This window comes from Eschrichtius robustus, chromosome 1 (genome assembly GCF_028021215.1).
Source record: "Eschrichtius robustus isolate mEscRob2 chromosome 1, mEscRob2.pri, whole genome shotgun sequence".
In the NCBI taxonomy this organism is placed as follows: Eukaryota; Metazoa; Chordata; class Mammalia; order Artiodactyla; family Eschrichtiidae; genus Eschrichtius; species Eschrichtius robustus.
Window position 1 is genome coordinate 135,172,829 of NC_090824.1, and position 16,422 is coordinate 135,189,250.

Sequence of the window (16,422 nt, forward strand, 5' to 3'; positions counted from 1 at the left end):
GCATGAGCGTTTGGGAATATGGCAGAGAGCCGGAGTATCGCAGCAGGGAGAGCAGGATAGGGAAGGATGGGGTGGGTAGGTAATGACCAGACAGTGGGGACATCCATCTGTGGGAAGGAGGCAGGATGTAGGGGCCCATCCCAGGCAGGGAGGAAAGTCAGAGCTGCGGAGGGTGGCCCGTCCCAGTGACCCCTGAGGCCCTGCAGCCGCTGGGGCAGAAGGGAGGTAGAAGGATGGCCTGAGCCAAGGAGCAGGGGCAGAGCTCAGGTTGGCAAGAGGTCGGGCTGCCCGTCAGGCTGGAGGTGAAGTGACGGGCGGGGCCTGAGGTCAGGCCTGGAAGGAACAAGATGTCTGTGCTGGGCAGGTGGGGAGAGGACAGTGCCAAAACCCAGCTCCTGGCCCATCCCAGCTCCTCCCCACCTGGCCCCATCCCAGGAGGCCCTCCCTAGCCTCCCAGCTGCAAATCCACCCTTGGGCCCGGATACCAGATCCTTTCACAATGCTGGTGGTCGGTGGCCTGGATCCCTTGCTCAGCCTTCTCCTCCTCCTCTTACTCCTGGACCCTCACAGCCCTGAGTGGGGCCACCCTCCTCAGCGAAGGTTTGAGTACAAGCTCAGCTTCAAAGGACCAAGGCTGGCATTGCCTGGGGCTGGAATACCCTTCTGGAGCCATCACGAAGGTAAGGGGACCAGCCATGCCCAGGGTGGAACACTGGAGGGGCTGACCAGCTCTGGGTGGCTGTGACTTGGTGGGGAGCAGGCCTGCCAGTACCAGCCACTGCCCAAGATGGGGCCAGGCCTGGGCAGCCAGTGCCAGGGGCCCAGGACCCCTCCCAGACCTGTCTCCTGCTCCACGACAACCCCACCCCCACCCAGCAGCCTCAGTTTCTCCTCTCTGCTTCTCCTCTTCTTTGCCCTGGGACTTCTCTCTTCTCCTCTTTTTACCCCTCCTTGGAGGACCCCTCACCCTGCCTCTTGGACCTGTGAACACACACACACACACACACACACACACACACACGTTCATATGCTGAGTCCCAGACACACAGACACCAGGCAACTTGGACCAGCACCAACCTACACTTCGGCTCCACGCTGTTGGGTCTGTGGCTGTCCAAGAGAACTAGGGGGCTGCCTGGAGGGAGGCATCCCCATGGCCAGCTGTTTTGCCAGAGAGGGCCCCAGCCCTGCCCTGTATGTTTGTTGGGTGGAAGCAAGCATGAGAGCATCTTAGCCCATACTTTGTATCCAGGGCCTTCCAAATCCAGACCTACGAAGAATCTGTCTTCTGCTTGGTCTTGTTCTAAAAAGATTCTGGAGGACTTATAAGGACCTATGCAATAGAGAGAAGTTTAAATTAGGTGTGAGCAAGAAGAATAAGACTTAGGGTTGAGGTCTGAAATGAGTCCAAGAATGTGGCTTGTTGCCAAAACATATGCTGTGAAGTCTGCCCACCCTTCAGAGTTGGGCCATGGATCTGGTTCAGAGCCTCCTAGCAGACAAACCAAAGAGAGAAAGCAGATCCATTGTGTATTTCCATGTCTGTGAGATGAAATTTCTGAAAAACAGCATGATTCCTAACTGAGACCAGAACAAATATCCCTTTAAGAAGACGGGCCCTCTCAGCAGGGTTTTAGGCCCAGTCCTCCCTCACAGAGACACAGGAGGTAAGCAAAGGAGGGGGCTGTCCCTCATAGCCCGGAGCCAGGCCCTGCCTCAGGGCCAGGATGCCTGAGGGCCAGGATGGCCAGGCCCGTACCACGCTCGCTGCTCTGGGCCACGCCAAGTCTGGGGTGTTCCAGGCCATATAGGGGAGCAGAGGTATATTCCTCAAGGTCACCCAGTGATATGCTCATTGTCCATTCATTCATTCCTCCTTTTATCAGACTCACCCCATGCCCTGTGTGCCCAGCCCAGAGACACAGGGCTGAGTCTGGTTCAAGGAGCCCACAGTCTAGGGGGAGGTCCCATGAACAATCCACATGAGGCAGAGCACAGAAGGGTGGCAGGTGTGGGCAATCTCTGCCTCCTGCCTGCCACTCCAGAGGCAGTGGTGGCTCCCAAGGGCTCCAGCACTCCTGGCCTTGCAGCCTCTGAGCCTCCCTGCCCCCAGCTCTGGCCTTTGCCAAGCAAACAGGCTGGATTATCAGTCTCTAGAACGGCCGGCAGAGACTGGGCCCTGGGCCAGGTTCCAGGCTGGCAGGCCGCAGAGGAGGGGAGCCAGCAGGGACGGGGCCTCTGATCGCCCTTCTCCTTTTCCTGCCAAGCCTGCCTCAGTTTCTCACCCCTTTCTTCCCTCCTCCCCCACCCCACCCGCACCAGTGGTAATTCTCACACTCTCTCCATCCCTCACCCTTTCCTCAGTCCTGCAGACCAGTTCCCACCTTCGCTTTCATACTTTCCCCACCTTGAGATGTCCCCTAGGTGCCCCCATCAGGAAGGCCCAGCCGCGCATGGACACACCCAAGTGTCTGTTCAGGGTCTAGAGTCCTGACCCTCCACGTGGTTATTCTCTCCAGGTGATCCCCAGTGTTCTGTGGTCTCAGGCATGTCCTTTCCCTCATAGGGCCTCTGTTTCCTCATCTGAGAAACACAAAGGGTTGGACACAAATCTCTCTCATGGCAGAAAAAGCTTGTACTTTGGAGTCAGACGGAGCTGAGTTCCAATTCACTCAGTCCCTTAACTTTTCTGAGCCTCAGCTTCCTCATCTATAAAAGGGGGTCTTATAAAAGCAGGCCACACAGACCTGTGGTGAGGCTTACATGAGAATGCGGGGAAAGTGCTCTGTGTGGGTTTGGCCTCCGTTGCCCTCCCTTGGCAAAGGCCCATCCAGCCATGCTGGGGTCCCACTTCTTCAGTGGATTCCTGTGTTGGACTAGCCAGCCTGTTATCTAATGGCTGTGATGTTACCTCCTTCCTCCTCCTGGAGCCCAGCCTTGACCAATGAGAGAGAATGATGGGGGAGCAGGGGCTGGCGGGGCCCAGGCCCTGAGCTGCCTTGGTCCGCAGATGCCATCCCAGGCCTGGAGGAGGTACGGCTGGCCCCAGCCATGCAGAACCGGAGTGACGCCGTGTGGAGCAGGACCCCTGTCCTCTTCTCTGCCTGGGAGGTGGAAATGCAGATGAGGGTGACGGGGCCAGGGCGCCGGGGAGCCCAGGGCATGGTGAGCGGCCCCACCAAGGTCCAGCAGAGGGGGTGAGTCAGGGGGGCTGGTGGTGAGCCCAGGGTTCCTGTGTCCTGCAGGGACCCTTGAGCTGAGCAGCTGGGGACCCGCAGGCCGTGTGGTACACCCAGGGCAGGGGCCAAGTAGGCTCTGTCCTGGGGGTGCTGGACTCGGGGGACGGCATTGGGATCCTCTTCGACTCCTTGGCTGAGGATACCCAGGTGAGTCATGGTCTCCTGCCCGCCGTCCCGCCCACACCCTCACCCTCCTCCCTGTGCCCGTGGCTCAGGCTGCTTGTCACCTCCCACACAGAACAGCCCTGCCATCCGTGTGCTGGCCAGTGATGAGCACACCCCCTACGAGGTGCTTGGGTAAGGCCCCGCCTGGCCTGCCCTGCACCCCATTCCTGCGCTGCGAAGGGCTTGGCGGTTACCCGCTCTGCCCACCATGCCCCTGCCCTGGCCTCTGGCGGGGAGCCCCGCTCCTAGGGCGGTGCCCTCCTTTCTGGTCTCTCATCTAAGCTGATGGCACTGCCCTGGGACTCCCTCCCACTCGGTCCCAGCAGTGCCTCCTCCTCCGGGGCCTGGGACCAGAGTTTGCTTGCTGTTCCTGGGAACCGCCCACTGAGTCCTCAACTCCTTCAACCCAACAGCCCCAGGCAGTGCGAGCAGAGAAATGATGCGGGGTGGGGCCCATGCTCAGTGTTTTCACTCACATCATCTCATGTTGACACTCTTGGGAAGTGGGGATTATTAGTGCCCAGTTACAGGTGAGGACACTGAGGCCCAGAGAGGGGAAGTGATTTGCCCCAGGTCACACAGCTGTGCACAGAGCTGAGATATGAGGGCAGACTTGCCCATGAGTGTCCACGCCTTTCCCGCACCAGCTGCCTGCCTGCCTGCCTGCCTGCCTGCACCGTTTTTTCTCTCAGATGACGTGGCTGCCCATCCCTCCTCAGCCAGGCTGCCTCCTCAGTAGCTGGGCCAGTTCGTCAGTGTCTCTCGGCAGACATCCCTTAGCTCGTAACAATTAGAATAATTGCTAACGTTTATGACCTGAGCTTACTGTACGCCAGGCACAGCGCCAAGTGCTTCACATTCATTACTTGGTTGACCCTCATAACAATGTTATGAGGGAATCTCAATTATTATCTTCATTTTAAAGGTGGGGAAACTCGCGTTTGGAAAGGTGAGGTAACTTGCCCCAGGTCACACGGCTCAGAATGCAGATACGGCGGCAGCTCTGGAGCTGGCTCTTCCCCTGCCCTGCGCCGCCTCCCTCTTGGCTGAAGGCAGTGGTGACAGGCTCTCTGGTGTGAGAGCTTCTGCGTGTCCATGAGCCCAGAAAGACTCAGGACGGCTCGGGCTCAACACTCCTAACGCCCAGAGCAAGCGGCACCGCCCCTGGGGGGAGGCAGGCTGGTCATACTGTCCTTGGCTGCTAGGGTGAGTCTCGTGTTGTCTGTCCTGCTGCAGGCCAAGCTTGGCAGAGGGAGAGGCAAGAGAAGCCGTACCCAGAGGGAAGCCCGTGGGACGAGGCCAGGGGGACTGGGGGTGGAAACCCCACTGTTGATCCAGGCTCTGCCCCCTAAGGAGGAGTCCCAGGGAGGGTCAAGTCCCAGCATTCCGCCAGGCAAGGCCTGCTTTCCCGCGCCCCTCTCTTCTGCTACAGGAGCAGAAGACAGCAAGGGTGGCTCGAGCTAGACAGCAAGGACAGGTCCTGCACCAGTGGGGGCGGGTGGCACTGCAGGCCTGGGCAGAACGGCCTCTGGGACCACCCCTGCTGGTTAGGCCTTGGGTCCTGTGCGGCCTGGCTGGATTCCAAGTGCCCACAGGGATGGAGCCAGCCGGGTGCTGGGCTCCTGCCACCGGGACTTCCGGAACCAACCTTACCCCTTCAGAGCACGGATCACCTACTGGGGGCAGAGGCTGCGTGTGAGTCGCCCCTCCTGCTTTTGTGGGCCCACCGAGCAGGGAGTGCAGATGACAGGGCTCGGAGCTTTAGGAAGGCCCATGATCCCAACCTGTGACACCACACAGGGTCCCTGGCACATGCGAGCAACACCCCAGGGATCCTCCTCCCTACACGGACTCCTAACTGGCCCTGAGCACATGCTTGGGAGGGCTGGCGTGAGACCGGGTGTGCCAGCCCCTCCGCACCACTCTGACACCAAACTGCTGCCTGCCTTCCGGGCCAGGGGAGCCAGTGAGTAAGGCGGGGACGATCCCCTTGCCGGGGTCAGGGGAGAGGAGGGGGCTCCCTCTGCAAGGGCCTCACGCCCTCTGTGCCCCTCAGGTGTCCTTGAACAGTGACCTCACTCCCAGCGACCCGGATGAGGTCTGTGTCGATGTGGGGCCCCTGCTTTTGGCCCCCGGAGGTTTCTTTGGGGTCTCGGCAGCCACCAGCACCCTGGCAGGTGAGGGCCCCTGGCTGGGAGCTGCGTGGCAAGAGGAAGAGGGACAGCCGCAAGGGACATTTAGAGAAATGGAGTAAAGTGATGTGATATAACAGAGAACCCATGGAGGAACTCAGCTGGAAAGCAGGGAGCAACCAGAGGTGGGAGTCCTGGAATGCCAGGGCTTTGGTCTTTAGACTCTGGGTGCTGGGGAGCCATGGAAGGTTTCTGAGGAGAACAGTGACATGGTCAGAGCCATGCGCAGGAGGCGGCCTCCCTGTGGTGGCTCCTGCCGGCAGGGCCTGGGCCTGAGGGTGCTGCTCGGCCTGTGGTCACGGCTCTAGGTCAGGACCGTCCAGTTTTCTCACTCACTGGGGGTCCCCCTCTGGCTCTGTGTGTGGGTCAACCCTCACAGCCCGCCCATCTGCTAGTCTGATCCTCACGCCTCTCCCATGCAGTGAACAAGACAAGGGTCAGAGCTGCCCAAAGTCACAGATCTCTTGCCTGCCAGGAACGTAATGGAGGCTGGGGAGAGAGGGCTGAGTGAGTGAGTTGCCGGGTGGAAGCTACCTTCCCTCTCTACCCCCTTTTCCAGATGACCATGATGTCCTGTCCTTCCTGACCTTCAGTCTGCGTGAGCCGGGTGCAGAGGTAGTGCTGGCTCTGGGCCTTCCCTGGGGGTAGGGCTGGGGGAGAGGCAGCCCAGGGTTCCCTCCCCTCTCCGGATGCTCTGCTCATGTCCAGCTACCAGACCTGTCATTCCAACCCTTATCTCTACCTGTTCATGGAGCTCTGCTCAGGCCAAGCCTTGTGCTAGGCAGTGCTGGGGACCAGAGGTGACCCAGAGCCAGGCCAAGTCTGTCCTCAGGGACCTCCCAGCCTGACTAGGAGCTATGGGAGCACAGAGGGGTCCTAACCAGCCAGGAGAGCAGGGAAGACTGCATGGCAAAGATGAGCTTGAAAGAACACAGGGAGTGGCATGGACAAAGGCCTGAGGCCTGAGAGAGCTGCTGGGGTCTGGGCTGCAGCAGGAGAGAAGGGTGTGAGGGTCGGCGGCAGTGCAGTGGGGCTGGGAGGACTGGAAAGTTCTGGGCCTGGTGGCGGAAGGAGAACCAGCTGTATGGGGAGGAGAACCAGCGGGGCGAGGGTGTCTTCCCATGCTGGGGTGAATGTTTGGTCAGGGAGGGGGGACTGGGCTTGTGGGAGGCCCTGTGAGGAGACTCCCCGGCCCCCAGATCTCCCATGGGTTTGGGGCCTAAGTTTTCATCTTCTTCCTCCAGCCTCCCCCGCAGCCCTTCCTGGAGACAGAGCAGCTTCGCCTGGCGAGGCAGCTGGAAGGGCTGCGGGCAAGGCTGGCCCTGGGCACCAAGGAGGACATGATTCCAAAGCCGAACTGTGAAGTCCAGGAAGAGGGTAGGGACCCAGGGAACGGGCAGGTGGGGCATGGCCCCGATTGATGGTCACAGGATCCTCTTCCCTTCGAACCAGGAGTCCTTTAACCAGTGAGGACATGGAGGCCTGAGGATGCCATATGTAAGCAGGCTCTGGGGCCCAGGTGATGTGTCCTGTCCCTGCCCCACCACCCAGACACCTCTTTCCAGGGGGTCTTGGAGGCAGAAGTCACACCTTTCTGGCCCTCCAAGAAGCCTTCGAAAGATAGGATCTGTTGCCCCACCCCAGCTGCCGGCTGACTGTCCCAGCTCTGCCCCAATCCCCAGGGGAAAGAAGCTTTGACCTGGAGGAGACACTGCACAGACACAGCCAGATTCTGCAGGCTCTCCAGGGTCTCTCCAAGCACTTGGCACAGGCTGAGAGGCAATGGAAGAAGCAGCTGGTGTCCCCAGGCCAGGCCAGGCCGGAGGGAGCCTGGGTGAGTGGCCCCTCAGGCATCCAAGGGTCTGCCTGCAGGCCTGGAGAAGCCGAGCCCCATAGGCACTGGGTCTGATGGCACCAGTGGGCTCCCTCTGTCCAGAAAGAGGAGCAAGCACCGTACTTGGGAACTAGTCTCCCCCAAGGTCTGGAGGGAAAGGAGGGCAGGGGTGAAATGCTGCAGGTCGCAGGATGGGGTGGACCTGCCAGGCAGGGGAATGGGCAGGAGGGCGGCTCTGCACAAGAGAAGGCTCACAGAGCCCCACGGCTGGGGCTGGGGAAATGAGTTGCCACGTATTTAGATGTGGGTCTCCAGACAAGTGACAGAAATAGACCGGGTGTTTATCTGCATGTAGCTCCACGTGTGATTTGATTCACATACGCTTGCTTAATGCTCAGAGGCACCAGAATCCTCGTTTCCCCTCCACTGCCATCCTGGCTTCTCCCCTGGGGAGTCATGTCCCATGGCAGACCCAGCCTGGGGCCTGACAGCTGAGCTCAGTCAAGATGTTAGATGCTGGGCAGAAGGGGCCAGCGGCTCCTGTGAGCTTTGCTGGGCTCTGGCAGCTCGAGGTTTGAATCATGTCCTCAGGACAGAGCAGCTGAGGCTGGCCTGCTGGAGTGGGGCAGAGGGGAGGGAGGCCACACTCCAAGGCCAGGTCTCCCTGATCCTACTGCCAGACCCAGGACTCCCCCTGCCACGTTCTACCCACCCCTGAGAGAGGTGGCCAACTCTCCAGGTCACTCATCAAGACAACGGCCCAAGCACCGGGAGTTGACTGTGCCCTGGGGGAAGTGGGGAGGAGAGGACTGGCCTCCTTTGGGGGCAGCACCACTTCTGGAAAGGGGAGGGACTTTGAGAAAGCTCCCAATTGGCCACTGTCAAGGGGGAAACCACCATCCTCAAGGAGAGGCTTTGAGAGGAGGGGGGAGTCAGAAGCCCAGGTGGAGAGGGTCAGATAAACCTAACGTATCCCAAATGAGGAGGGTCCAGGTAATGGGGTAAGACCTCTAGAAGGAAGAGGGCTGCAAACCCCTGGGGAAGGTGAACTCTGAGAAGAGAGGGGCTGTGCCCTGGGCCATAGAGAAGAGGCTGGCACTCCTGCAGGACTCAGCTAAGGTCAGTGCCCTACTCCGTGGACAGCGGACTCTGCTCCAAGGCCTGCAAGAGATGAGGTAAGGGCACAGGGAGATGAGGATCCTGGGGGAGAGGGAGGAGAAGTCCCCATCCACCAACTTGGCTTCTCTGCCTGAAGACCCCCCCCCATTAGTCCTTTATTCCTTTCATCATTTCCTGAGCACCCAGCACAAAGTCTGGAGCATAGCGAGGGGCTAGGGGCCGAGTTAGGTTTGTTGAACTGACCTGAAATTAACTGAATCAAGTTAAAATTTTGAAACTCCTAGTTTAAGCACAATTCCCTGAGACATTCTCACCCCAGGGAGCGTTAGTAAATTTGAGCCTTCCTTCAGTGATAGCTTCTGGAAGGAGGGAACTTTTTTTTTGGCTGCTCCACGCGGCATGCGGGATCGAACCTGCACCCCTTGCACTGGCAGCGCGGAGTCTTAACCGCTGGACTTCCAGGGAAGTCCCAGCAGGCCCAGTTTTGGGGTGGGCAGTCCATGACTTCATTTTACCCTCCTCTGGCCTCCCAGCATCCCTCTCTAGGCCAGGCCTCTGGAGTTACCCATGGAGCCCTGGGCGCGGGGGGTCACCTTGATGCCATGGGAGGAGGATGGCTTCAGGTTGTATGCTGTGGCTGCACCCAACCCCAGCCCTCCTCCCTACATCTAGATGCCTGGAGGAGGGAAGATGGGATGAGGAAGAGGATCTAAATCCCTGGGGGCCAGAGACTGAAGGCAGAGCCCAGGGAGCCTGGGGTTGAGACAGACAGCTTTAGGGAGATGCTTCTCTGAGCTAAAGCTGTCTTGAGGAGAAGCTCTGGGGTAAAAAGACCAGTCCCCAAAAGGAGCCGTATGGATGGTGCCTGTTCCTCACCCAGGTGCTGCCTTTGGGGATTATGAGAAATGGTTAGGCAGTTTGGGTGCAATCAGAGGGGATAATGAGCTCTTTCCCTTGGTTTCCACCCTGCAGGGATGCAGCTGCTCACATGGCCTCAAGAGCCCAGGTCTTCTATCTGCCTGTGGGCACCAAGCATCATTTCTTAGAGCTGGCCCAGATCCTGAGCCTTCTGCAGAAGGACCTGCGGGGTCCAGTGGTGAGGGGCAAGGAAGGGGGGACCGTGGGGCTCAGCCCCCTCCTTCCAGCACTTCTGCAGCCCCTGGCCCCTCCTGCTTTTGCCCTCCCCTCCTAGGACTCCTGTCAGGCACACCTGTGTCTGTGTCTGTGTGTGCATGCACACAGGCATGCAGGCACGCGGATCTCATCTTCTCTCTGCCTTCTCTGCTCTCTGGAGAGTCCCACAGACCTCAGAACCAGCAGAGCCCTGGAGACCACTTGGCCCAACTCCCACAATGACCAGAAGATAAATGGGAATGGGCTGTGCCCAAGATCATTCAAAGCTTCGTGGTGAAGTCCACTCTTCCTTGTGCCCCGCCCCATCTTGCTCTTTTCCTTGCCCTCTCCATCACGCTGTCTTTTGCTCTCTACTTCTCTCTCTTGCTTATCTCTAGAGACTTCGGCCCCCTGGAGATCCCAGGCCCCAGGCCCTCCCAGCTGTTCCCACAGATGGAGCCATGGGACCTGGGGTGGGGAGGCAGCTTTGTACTCTGCCCTCTCTCCAAGTTCCCTGGATGAGAGTCAGGGTACCCCAACACTGGGAGAGGGAAACAAAGCCAACAGTGGCCCAGATTCTAGATCCCCTCCCTCCTTCTGGGTAAGAAGCTGATCCAGGATCTTAGAACATCTCCTTTCAGAAAGCGGCAGCCAAGGACTCCTGCCCACCTGGTCGGCCCCCAGGTGTTTCCTCGTGCCTGCAGCCTGGCATCTTCCTGTTCTTCCTCCTCATCCAGACTGCAGGCTTCTTCTGCTATGTACACTTCAGGTGGGCCTTCCCATGGCAGGACTCCCCACACCTACCTAGCATCTCTTGGGTCTGGGCCATAGCCATTCAATTTGAGAGAGGGGATACTGAGGCCCAGCGGGGGACCTGCATGGTCCACCAGCTGGCAAGGAGCAGCGCCCAAATTAGGACCCATTTTTTCAATAGAGACTACTGACTATCTGCTCATCTGCTGGTCCCATCTAGGTCCTACCCTCACAGAACTCACTCTCTAATGTGAGAAACTGACAAGTAACTGACAGTCACATCCTTTGTGGTCAATGCCATGATGGCAGGAAGCTCAGGGGCGTTAAGAGCGCAGGAAAAAGTACTTGAGCCAGCTTGGGGAGATCAGGGAATCACCTGGAAGGGACATTTGATATGGGTCATCAAGGCCACCAGGAGTTTTCCAGCCTGACAAGATAAGTAAAGGCATTGATATAGAGGAAACAGCATGAGAAAAGGCATGGAAGCATGAAAAAATATATATTTTGGAGAAAAAGTGGCAAGTTCAATACTGTAGAGCAAAGGGTGGGACCAGTTTGTGAAACTGGGCAAAGAGAATTTAAAAGGTTGGGGGTAGGTCACTGCTTCTGCTTAATGAGTGTTTGTAAATGAATGAAACACTTAGAGATGTAAGGTGTGCTAAGGAGCTTAGAAACGAGACAGTCCTTGTTGGTGGTATTTCAAGACAAGAAGAATCAGTGTGCGCTGGGATGGTCCTGGAGGAGGAGTGAAGTGTGCTGAGTTTTAAAAGCACAGTGGGAGAGGGGATGGCCTGCAGATGTGGAGAACGGCAAAGGTATGAGGTGGAAATGATGACAGGCTTATGTGTTATATATGAGTGCAATGGTGGCCATAAGGCTGGAACCACCTGGACAGACCTTGAATGCCAGGAGGAAAGTGTGGTACTGATGGAGCAGGCCAAGGGAGCCATAGAAGGTCCCAGAGCAGGGGGTGCTATGGTGCAGTGAGTGTAGGGAGGTGGGTGTAGTAAATATAAGGAGCCTGGTCTCAAGAGCCCAGAAGGGAGAAGACCAAGTAGACTTCTTCTCTCCCTGGCAACAGGCAGGAGCTGGACAAGAAACTTCAGGACGATTTGTCCACAGGCAGCCTTCCTTTGAGTCCTGCACCACAAGTCCCTAGGACCCTGGGGGCTCTGAGGAGGCAGCCCCTCTCCCCCAGCATACATGGGCGACCTACCTCAACGCCCTGAAGAAATGTCCACTTCTCATCACTAGGAAGTCACTCTATGTCTGGGAGGTGGAGAGCTTGGCCAGTGTCCTCTGCCTCTGGGTACCCAGCTCTTACCCACACCTTAGCTTTTGGGGAGCTCCAACCTTATTAAAGGTGATTTCCCTCTCCTCACGCTTTGATATGCTCATTTACCGTCCAGCTTCACCTTAATCTCTCTGAAGGCAGCCTCTTCTAGATGGTAGCTGAGAGTGGGCTCCAAGCAGGCAAGGAGGCCAAGGACTGGCTTGACTGACAAAAGACCAGATACCCCACAGGCCTTGAACCCTGGGCTATGGTGGGAGATGGAGTCACAGCTGTGTATAATTCTGTCCCCACATTCAGCCAGAACAAGGAGTGGTGCCTCCAGGTGCCCTTCCTGGTCCAGCCCAGGCAGCATCACCATGAACAACTCTCTCTCGCTGCTCCCTGTAGCTCCAGGGGTCAGCAGGGCAGGCGCGTGACCCAGAACTCTGAGAGGCAACCCATGGAGCCATAATTGGGATTCCCTGCTCTCTGATCTCCCTCCCTTTCCCAGTGTCAAGCTCTCTGGGCAGCTGCTGGGGCAGCAGGTTGGAAAGAAGGTTGGGGAGGGCCCAGGGCTACTCGCATTCCCAGCTGAAATCCTGGCTACCCGGCAGAGGAGGAAGTGGGGGGGGCGGAGAATAGGGAGCAGTGTACTGGGCGCATAACAGCACAGCTCGTTCCCCTGGGGAGCGACCCCCCTCCCCGAACCCCTCGCGGCCGGCCCCAATCCGTTGGCAGCAGTGCCCAGATGAGCTTGGCATTGAAGGAGGCACGTGGGGGAGGTGGGAGTGAGGAGCGGGCACGTGGTCCAGCCTCCTCAGCCCCGTGCATGCCCCCCGCCCCCTGTGAGGAGGGGTTTGGGGAGGTGGAGGCGGGCCCGGACAGGGGCGGGCGGTGGGCGGTGCAGAGCGCGGGGCTCCTGCCGCAGGCAGGAGCTGTCCGTAAGACCTAGTGCTGAAGTAGGCGCGGACGTGCCTGGGTGCCCGCCGCGTGGTACCCGGCGCCCGGTGCCCGGGCCAGCGAAGACCATGGCGTTCATGGTGAAGACTATGGTGGGCGGCCAGCTGAAGAACCTCACTGGGAGCCTGGGGGGCGGCGAGGACAAGGGGGACGGGGACAAGTCGGCCGCCGAAGCGCAGGGCATGAGCCGAGAGGAGTATGAGGAGTACCAGAAGCAACTGGTGGAAGAGAAGTGAGTGGGATCCCTTCCTGGCTCCAACAGCCCTCCCCACCCCCCAAGGGCAGCCCGGCCCACCCTTAGGGCAGTCTCAGACCCCGAGCCCCTCCCCTACTTTTCTAGACGAGGTGAGAGGCAGGGATGCGCCCTCTAGGCTGCCCCCAGAGCCATCCCATCTCAAACCCAGAACCCCGCTCCACATTCGGGCCCAGAGGGAGTGGGGGAAGGGGAGATAGGGGCCTGGGACAAGGTGAGGGCACGTGCATTTCTGACGAAACAAGTAATCCCTTAATCCGATCTGGTCCCAGCCGTCTGTGTCTTCCAACTGGAGCTCTTCTGAGCCTGAGGCTCTGAGAAAAGCGGTGCAGCTGAGGCGGAATCAGTCATGGAGACAGATCCTGAGATGGGATCACTCATAGATAATTGAGGCTACTTGTGTGAGGACGACGCTGGGACAGAGAGGGAGCTGGAGTGGCGTTAGGGGCTGAACTCCACAGCTAGGCTGTTTGGGTCAGATCCTGGCTTCGCTTCTTTTTATCTGGGTGACCCTAGGCAAGTTACTTAACCTTTCTGTGCCTCGGTCTCTTCTTCTGTAAAATGGCAATGGTAATAAGACATGCCTTATATACTTATGAGGGTTAAATTACTTAATGCACATAAACTGCTTAGCGGAGCGCCTGGAACATGGCAAATCATTAAATGTTAGCTATTATTTCACTTAATCGTGATAACAGTTTTGTGAGTTGCAAAGTCTTATCCCCATTTTACAAAAGAGGAAGGTAAGTGACTTAAAGACATAAAGTGGTAGTGGATCCAGGACGCGAACCCATGTCTGTCCCGAATACTTTGCCCCACACGACACAACCTGTCAGGAAAGGAAAAGACCAAGTCGGAGACTGCGAGGGACATATGTTAGGGTCCGCAGAGACAGACAGCCAGACACCCCCGCCCCGCTAGCTCCCGTCCAGCGACGGGCACGGAGGCGATAAAGGGCTCTGTGATAGCTGGCAGAGGCAGTAAAGATTAATCCCGGCTGGTCAGAGCGCCGAGCACCCAACATACAGGCCCGCGGGCAGGAGGGATGCAAACTGCGCCCAGGACCCAGAGACCCTTCCCGCCCCTTCCTCGCAGACCCCGCCCATTTTCTCAGCCCGGGCAGTGATTCCGTCCCCGGTGCCCCCACAGGATGGAGCGGGACGCGCAGTTCACGCAGAGGAAGGCAGAGCGGGCCACGCTGCGGAGCCACTTCCGAGACAAATACCGGCTGCCCAAGGTAAGCTTAGGAGCCCGGGCTGTAAGACACCACCGGGACCCCTGAGCTCTGGGCTCCGGACTCCTTTGCCCCGCTCCCGGCGCCGCAGCTCTCAGGGAGTGTTTGATTAAATCATGGGTTCTCTCACTCGTTCATTCATTCACCGTTAACTGGAGCCCACCAAGGGCCAGGGCTTGGCGCTGAGGGGTAGTCCAGTCCTCGGGAGACTGATAGGTTTGTGTTTCTGGAGCCAGTCCAGGCCCCTTCTCTCCTCCAACGCCCACTCACCCAACCCAGAGTCGGGCCTAGGCAGATGGAGAGTTGGAAGGCAGTAGATTTTACCACAGGTAAAATCTCTTGGGGCTTCTGAAAACCCAGGGAGGGAGGTGGGTGGAAAGAAGGCAGCACCTTCTGTGGGCCAGGCACTTGACATTCACACCCTTACCTAACCCCTCAGTAACTCTGCCAGTTAGCTACTACCCACATCTACAAATAAGGAAACTGAGGCTCAGAGAGATTAAGGGACTTGGCTAAGGCCGTACAGCCAGCGAGCGATGGAACTAGGATCAGAGATCAAGCCTCTGCCTGCTGAGCCTGCACTTGCTCCCGGACCCCTGGCTGCCTTCCGGAGTATGAAGTCTGTCTGCAGAGAGCAAAGAAACCCTTTTGGTTGGCCAAGCAGCCAGGAGGATGTCTCCCCTAGGTATTGCAGCATCAGATGACCATGTAAGTGTTCTACTCCTGTTGCCTAAGGAGGGAACTGAGGCACAAGCCACTCCCAGTGCCCAGAATTGTGCTAGACTCTGAAGAGAAACAGAAGCACAGGCTACGGTACACCTGACCTTGATCTTGCACTTGAATTGGAAGATCAGATATGTGAATGTCACATTCACTCACTCAACAAATGTTTACTGAGCCCCTGGCTGCCTCTGACTCCCCACAGCACACTAGTCTTTTGAACATCTCTCTAAGGGAGAGTTAAACTCAGCTAGGAATGGAGTCATTCCTCCAATGCTCGCACTAAGCATATAAGAGACACAACTCTGCCATCGGGGAACACTGAGTCCAGTAGGAGAGAGAAGACTTGGCTGTAACTGAGTAGGACATAAAGTGGAAAGCCCCAGGGCCCCCAAAGGGACAGCGAAGTGCAATGACAATCAGTAGGCAGGTGCTGTGCAAGGAAAGCACAGATGTTGGAATCAGGGACATAGGTTTAAATCTAGCTCCCTCACTTCCTAGTGGTGTGACCTTGGGCAAGTTACTTAAGTTATCTGAGCCTCAATTTCCTTTTTTGTAAAATGGAGCAAACAATACCTACCTCACAGGGTTGTTGTGAGAATTAAAAGCACTCAGCTCAGTGTCAGCCACAGGATAGGTGTTTGGTGAATGGAACCCATCACTGTGATTGGTAACATCCTTCAGTGTAGTTAATGATAGTCAACACATGACTTAGCTGACTCAGTCTGACTCTGAAGGATTTTCATGTTGTCATTACTCACTATGCTAGTGTCTTACCTTCAGCATCTCAGAGTGAAGTAAGGTGGTGTAAAAGTGCAAGGTCTCCATATCCAAGCGTCAAAAGCTTGATCCTGGGATGGGGGAGGGGGACTGAGCTCACTGGAACATGAAGCGCCAGAATCTTGGGGCCTGGAACCCAGTCCAGGCCTCCTCCCTGCCACTCAACTCTGGGTTCTCACAGACCTCCAACCCCACCCCACCCCTTCTCCTCTTCCCTTCAGAACGAGACAGATGAGAGCCAGATCCAGATGGCAGGTGGAGACGTGGAGCTGCCCCGGGAGCTGGCCAAGATGATTGAGGAGGACACAGAGGAGGAGGAGGAAAGGGCCTCGGTCCTTGGGCAGCTGGCCAGTCTCCCTGGCTTGGACCTTGGCTCACTTAAGGACAAGGCCCAGACCACATTGGGGGACCTCAAGCAATCAGCTGAGAAGTGCCACATCATGTGACTACTTCCTCTGGGGTTGCCCACTGGGGTGACCAGAGGGCTGGCCCCACATAAGTGCTAACAGCATGCCTCAAATTCCAGGGACCCATATCCCATCTTGGCTTTGTTTCCCTGCCCCAGGCCAGCCGCAGGACCCTTCTCATCCATGGCTCCAGTCTGCCTTCTGCTTTCTCCCTCTCCACTGGGAGCAAAGTCTCCATTCCTCACCCTACCCCTCAGGACCCACCCTCCCTATTCAGCCTGGGAAGGCCTCCCAAGATTGTAAGAATAGGCCCGACCCTCTCTGGCCATGGCCCCAAGTTCCTGAACATAGAAGCACACATAGAGGGACACACAGAGGGA

General features: G+C 57.7%; 2 protein-coding genes across 2 annotated transcripts; both read left to right on the forward strand.

The window, feature by feature from the left end:
* The first annotated feature begins 547 nt into the window (after window positions 1-547).
* LMAN1L (lectin, mannose binding 1 like) lies at window positions 548-11,644 on the forward strand. The gene is made up of 14 exons (XM_068541952.1): window positions 548-680; window positions 3,011-3,165; window positions 3,279-3,386; window positions 3,478-3,536; window positions 5,000-5,099; window positions 5,461-5,581; window positions 6,156-6,211; window positions 6,841-6,973; window positions 7,279-7,430; window positions 8,111-8,169; window positions 8,522-8,605; window positions 9,522-9,645; window positions 10,304-10,431; window positions 11,497-11,644. Exons 2-14 carry the CDS (start codon window positions 3,052-3,054, stop codon window positions 11,642-11,644), a joined length of 1,386 nt encoding a protein of 461 aa, XP_068398053.1. The 5' UTR covers window positions 548-680; window positions 3,011-3,051.
* Window positions 11,645-12,716: 1,072 nt separating this feature from the next.
* Window positions 12,717-16,081, forward strand: CPLX3 (complexin 3). The gene is made up of 3 exons (XM_068537096.1): window positions 12,717-12,880; window positions 14,051-14,138; window positions 15,857-16,081. The coding sequence occupies exons 1-3, from the start codon at window positions 12,717-12,719 to the stop codon at window positions 16,079-16,081; spliced, it is 477 nt and encodes a 158-aa protein (XP_068393197.1).
* The last annotated feature ends 341 nt before the right edge of the window (window positions 16,082-16,422 follow it).

What these genes read in the sequence shown, in the direction of transcription:
- CPLX3 (XM_068537096.1), top strand. Translation starts at nt 12,717, where the DNA reads ATGGCGTTCATGGTGAAGACTATGGTGGGCGGCCAGCTGAAGAACCTC. An exon ending in AAGCAACTGGTGGAAGAGAA is followed by an intron (nt 12,881 to 14,050) that starts GTGAGTGGGATC and finishes GTGCCCCCACAG; the next exon opens with GATGGAGCGGGACGCGCAGT. An exon ending in ACAAATACCGGCTGCCCAAG is followed by an intron (nt 14,139 to 15,856) that starts GTAAGCTTAGGA and finishes TCTTCCCTTCAG; the next exon opens with AACGAGACAGATGAGAGCCA.
- LMAN1L (XM_068541952.1), top strand. Translation starts at nt 3,052, where the DNA reads ATGCAGAACCGGAGTGACGCCGTGTGGAGCAGGACCCCTGTCCTCTTC. An exon ending in TGCGTGAGCCGGGTGCAGAG is followed by an intron (nt 6,212 to 6,840) that starts GTAGTGCTGGCT and finishes TTCTTCCTCCAG; the next exon opens with CCTCCCCCGCAGCCCTTCCT. An exon ending in AGAGGTGGCCAACTCTCCAG is followed by an intron (nt 8,170 to 8,521) that starts GTCACTCATCAA and finishes CATAGAGAAGAG; the next exon opens with GCTGGCACTCCTGCAGGACT.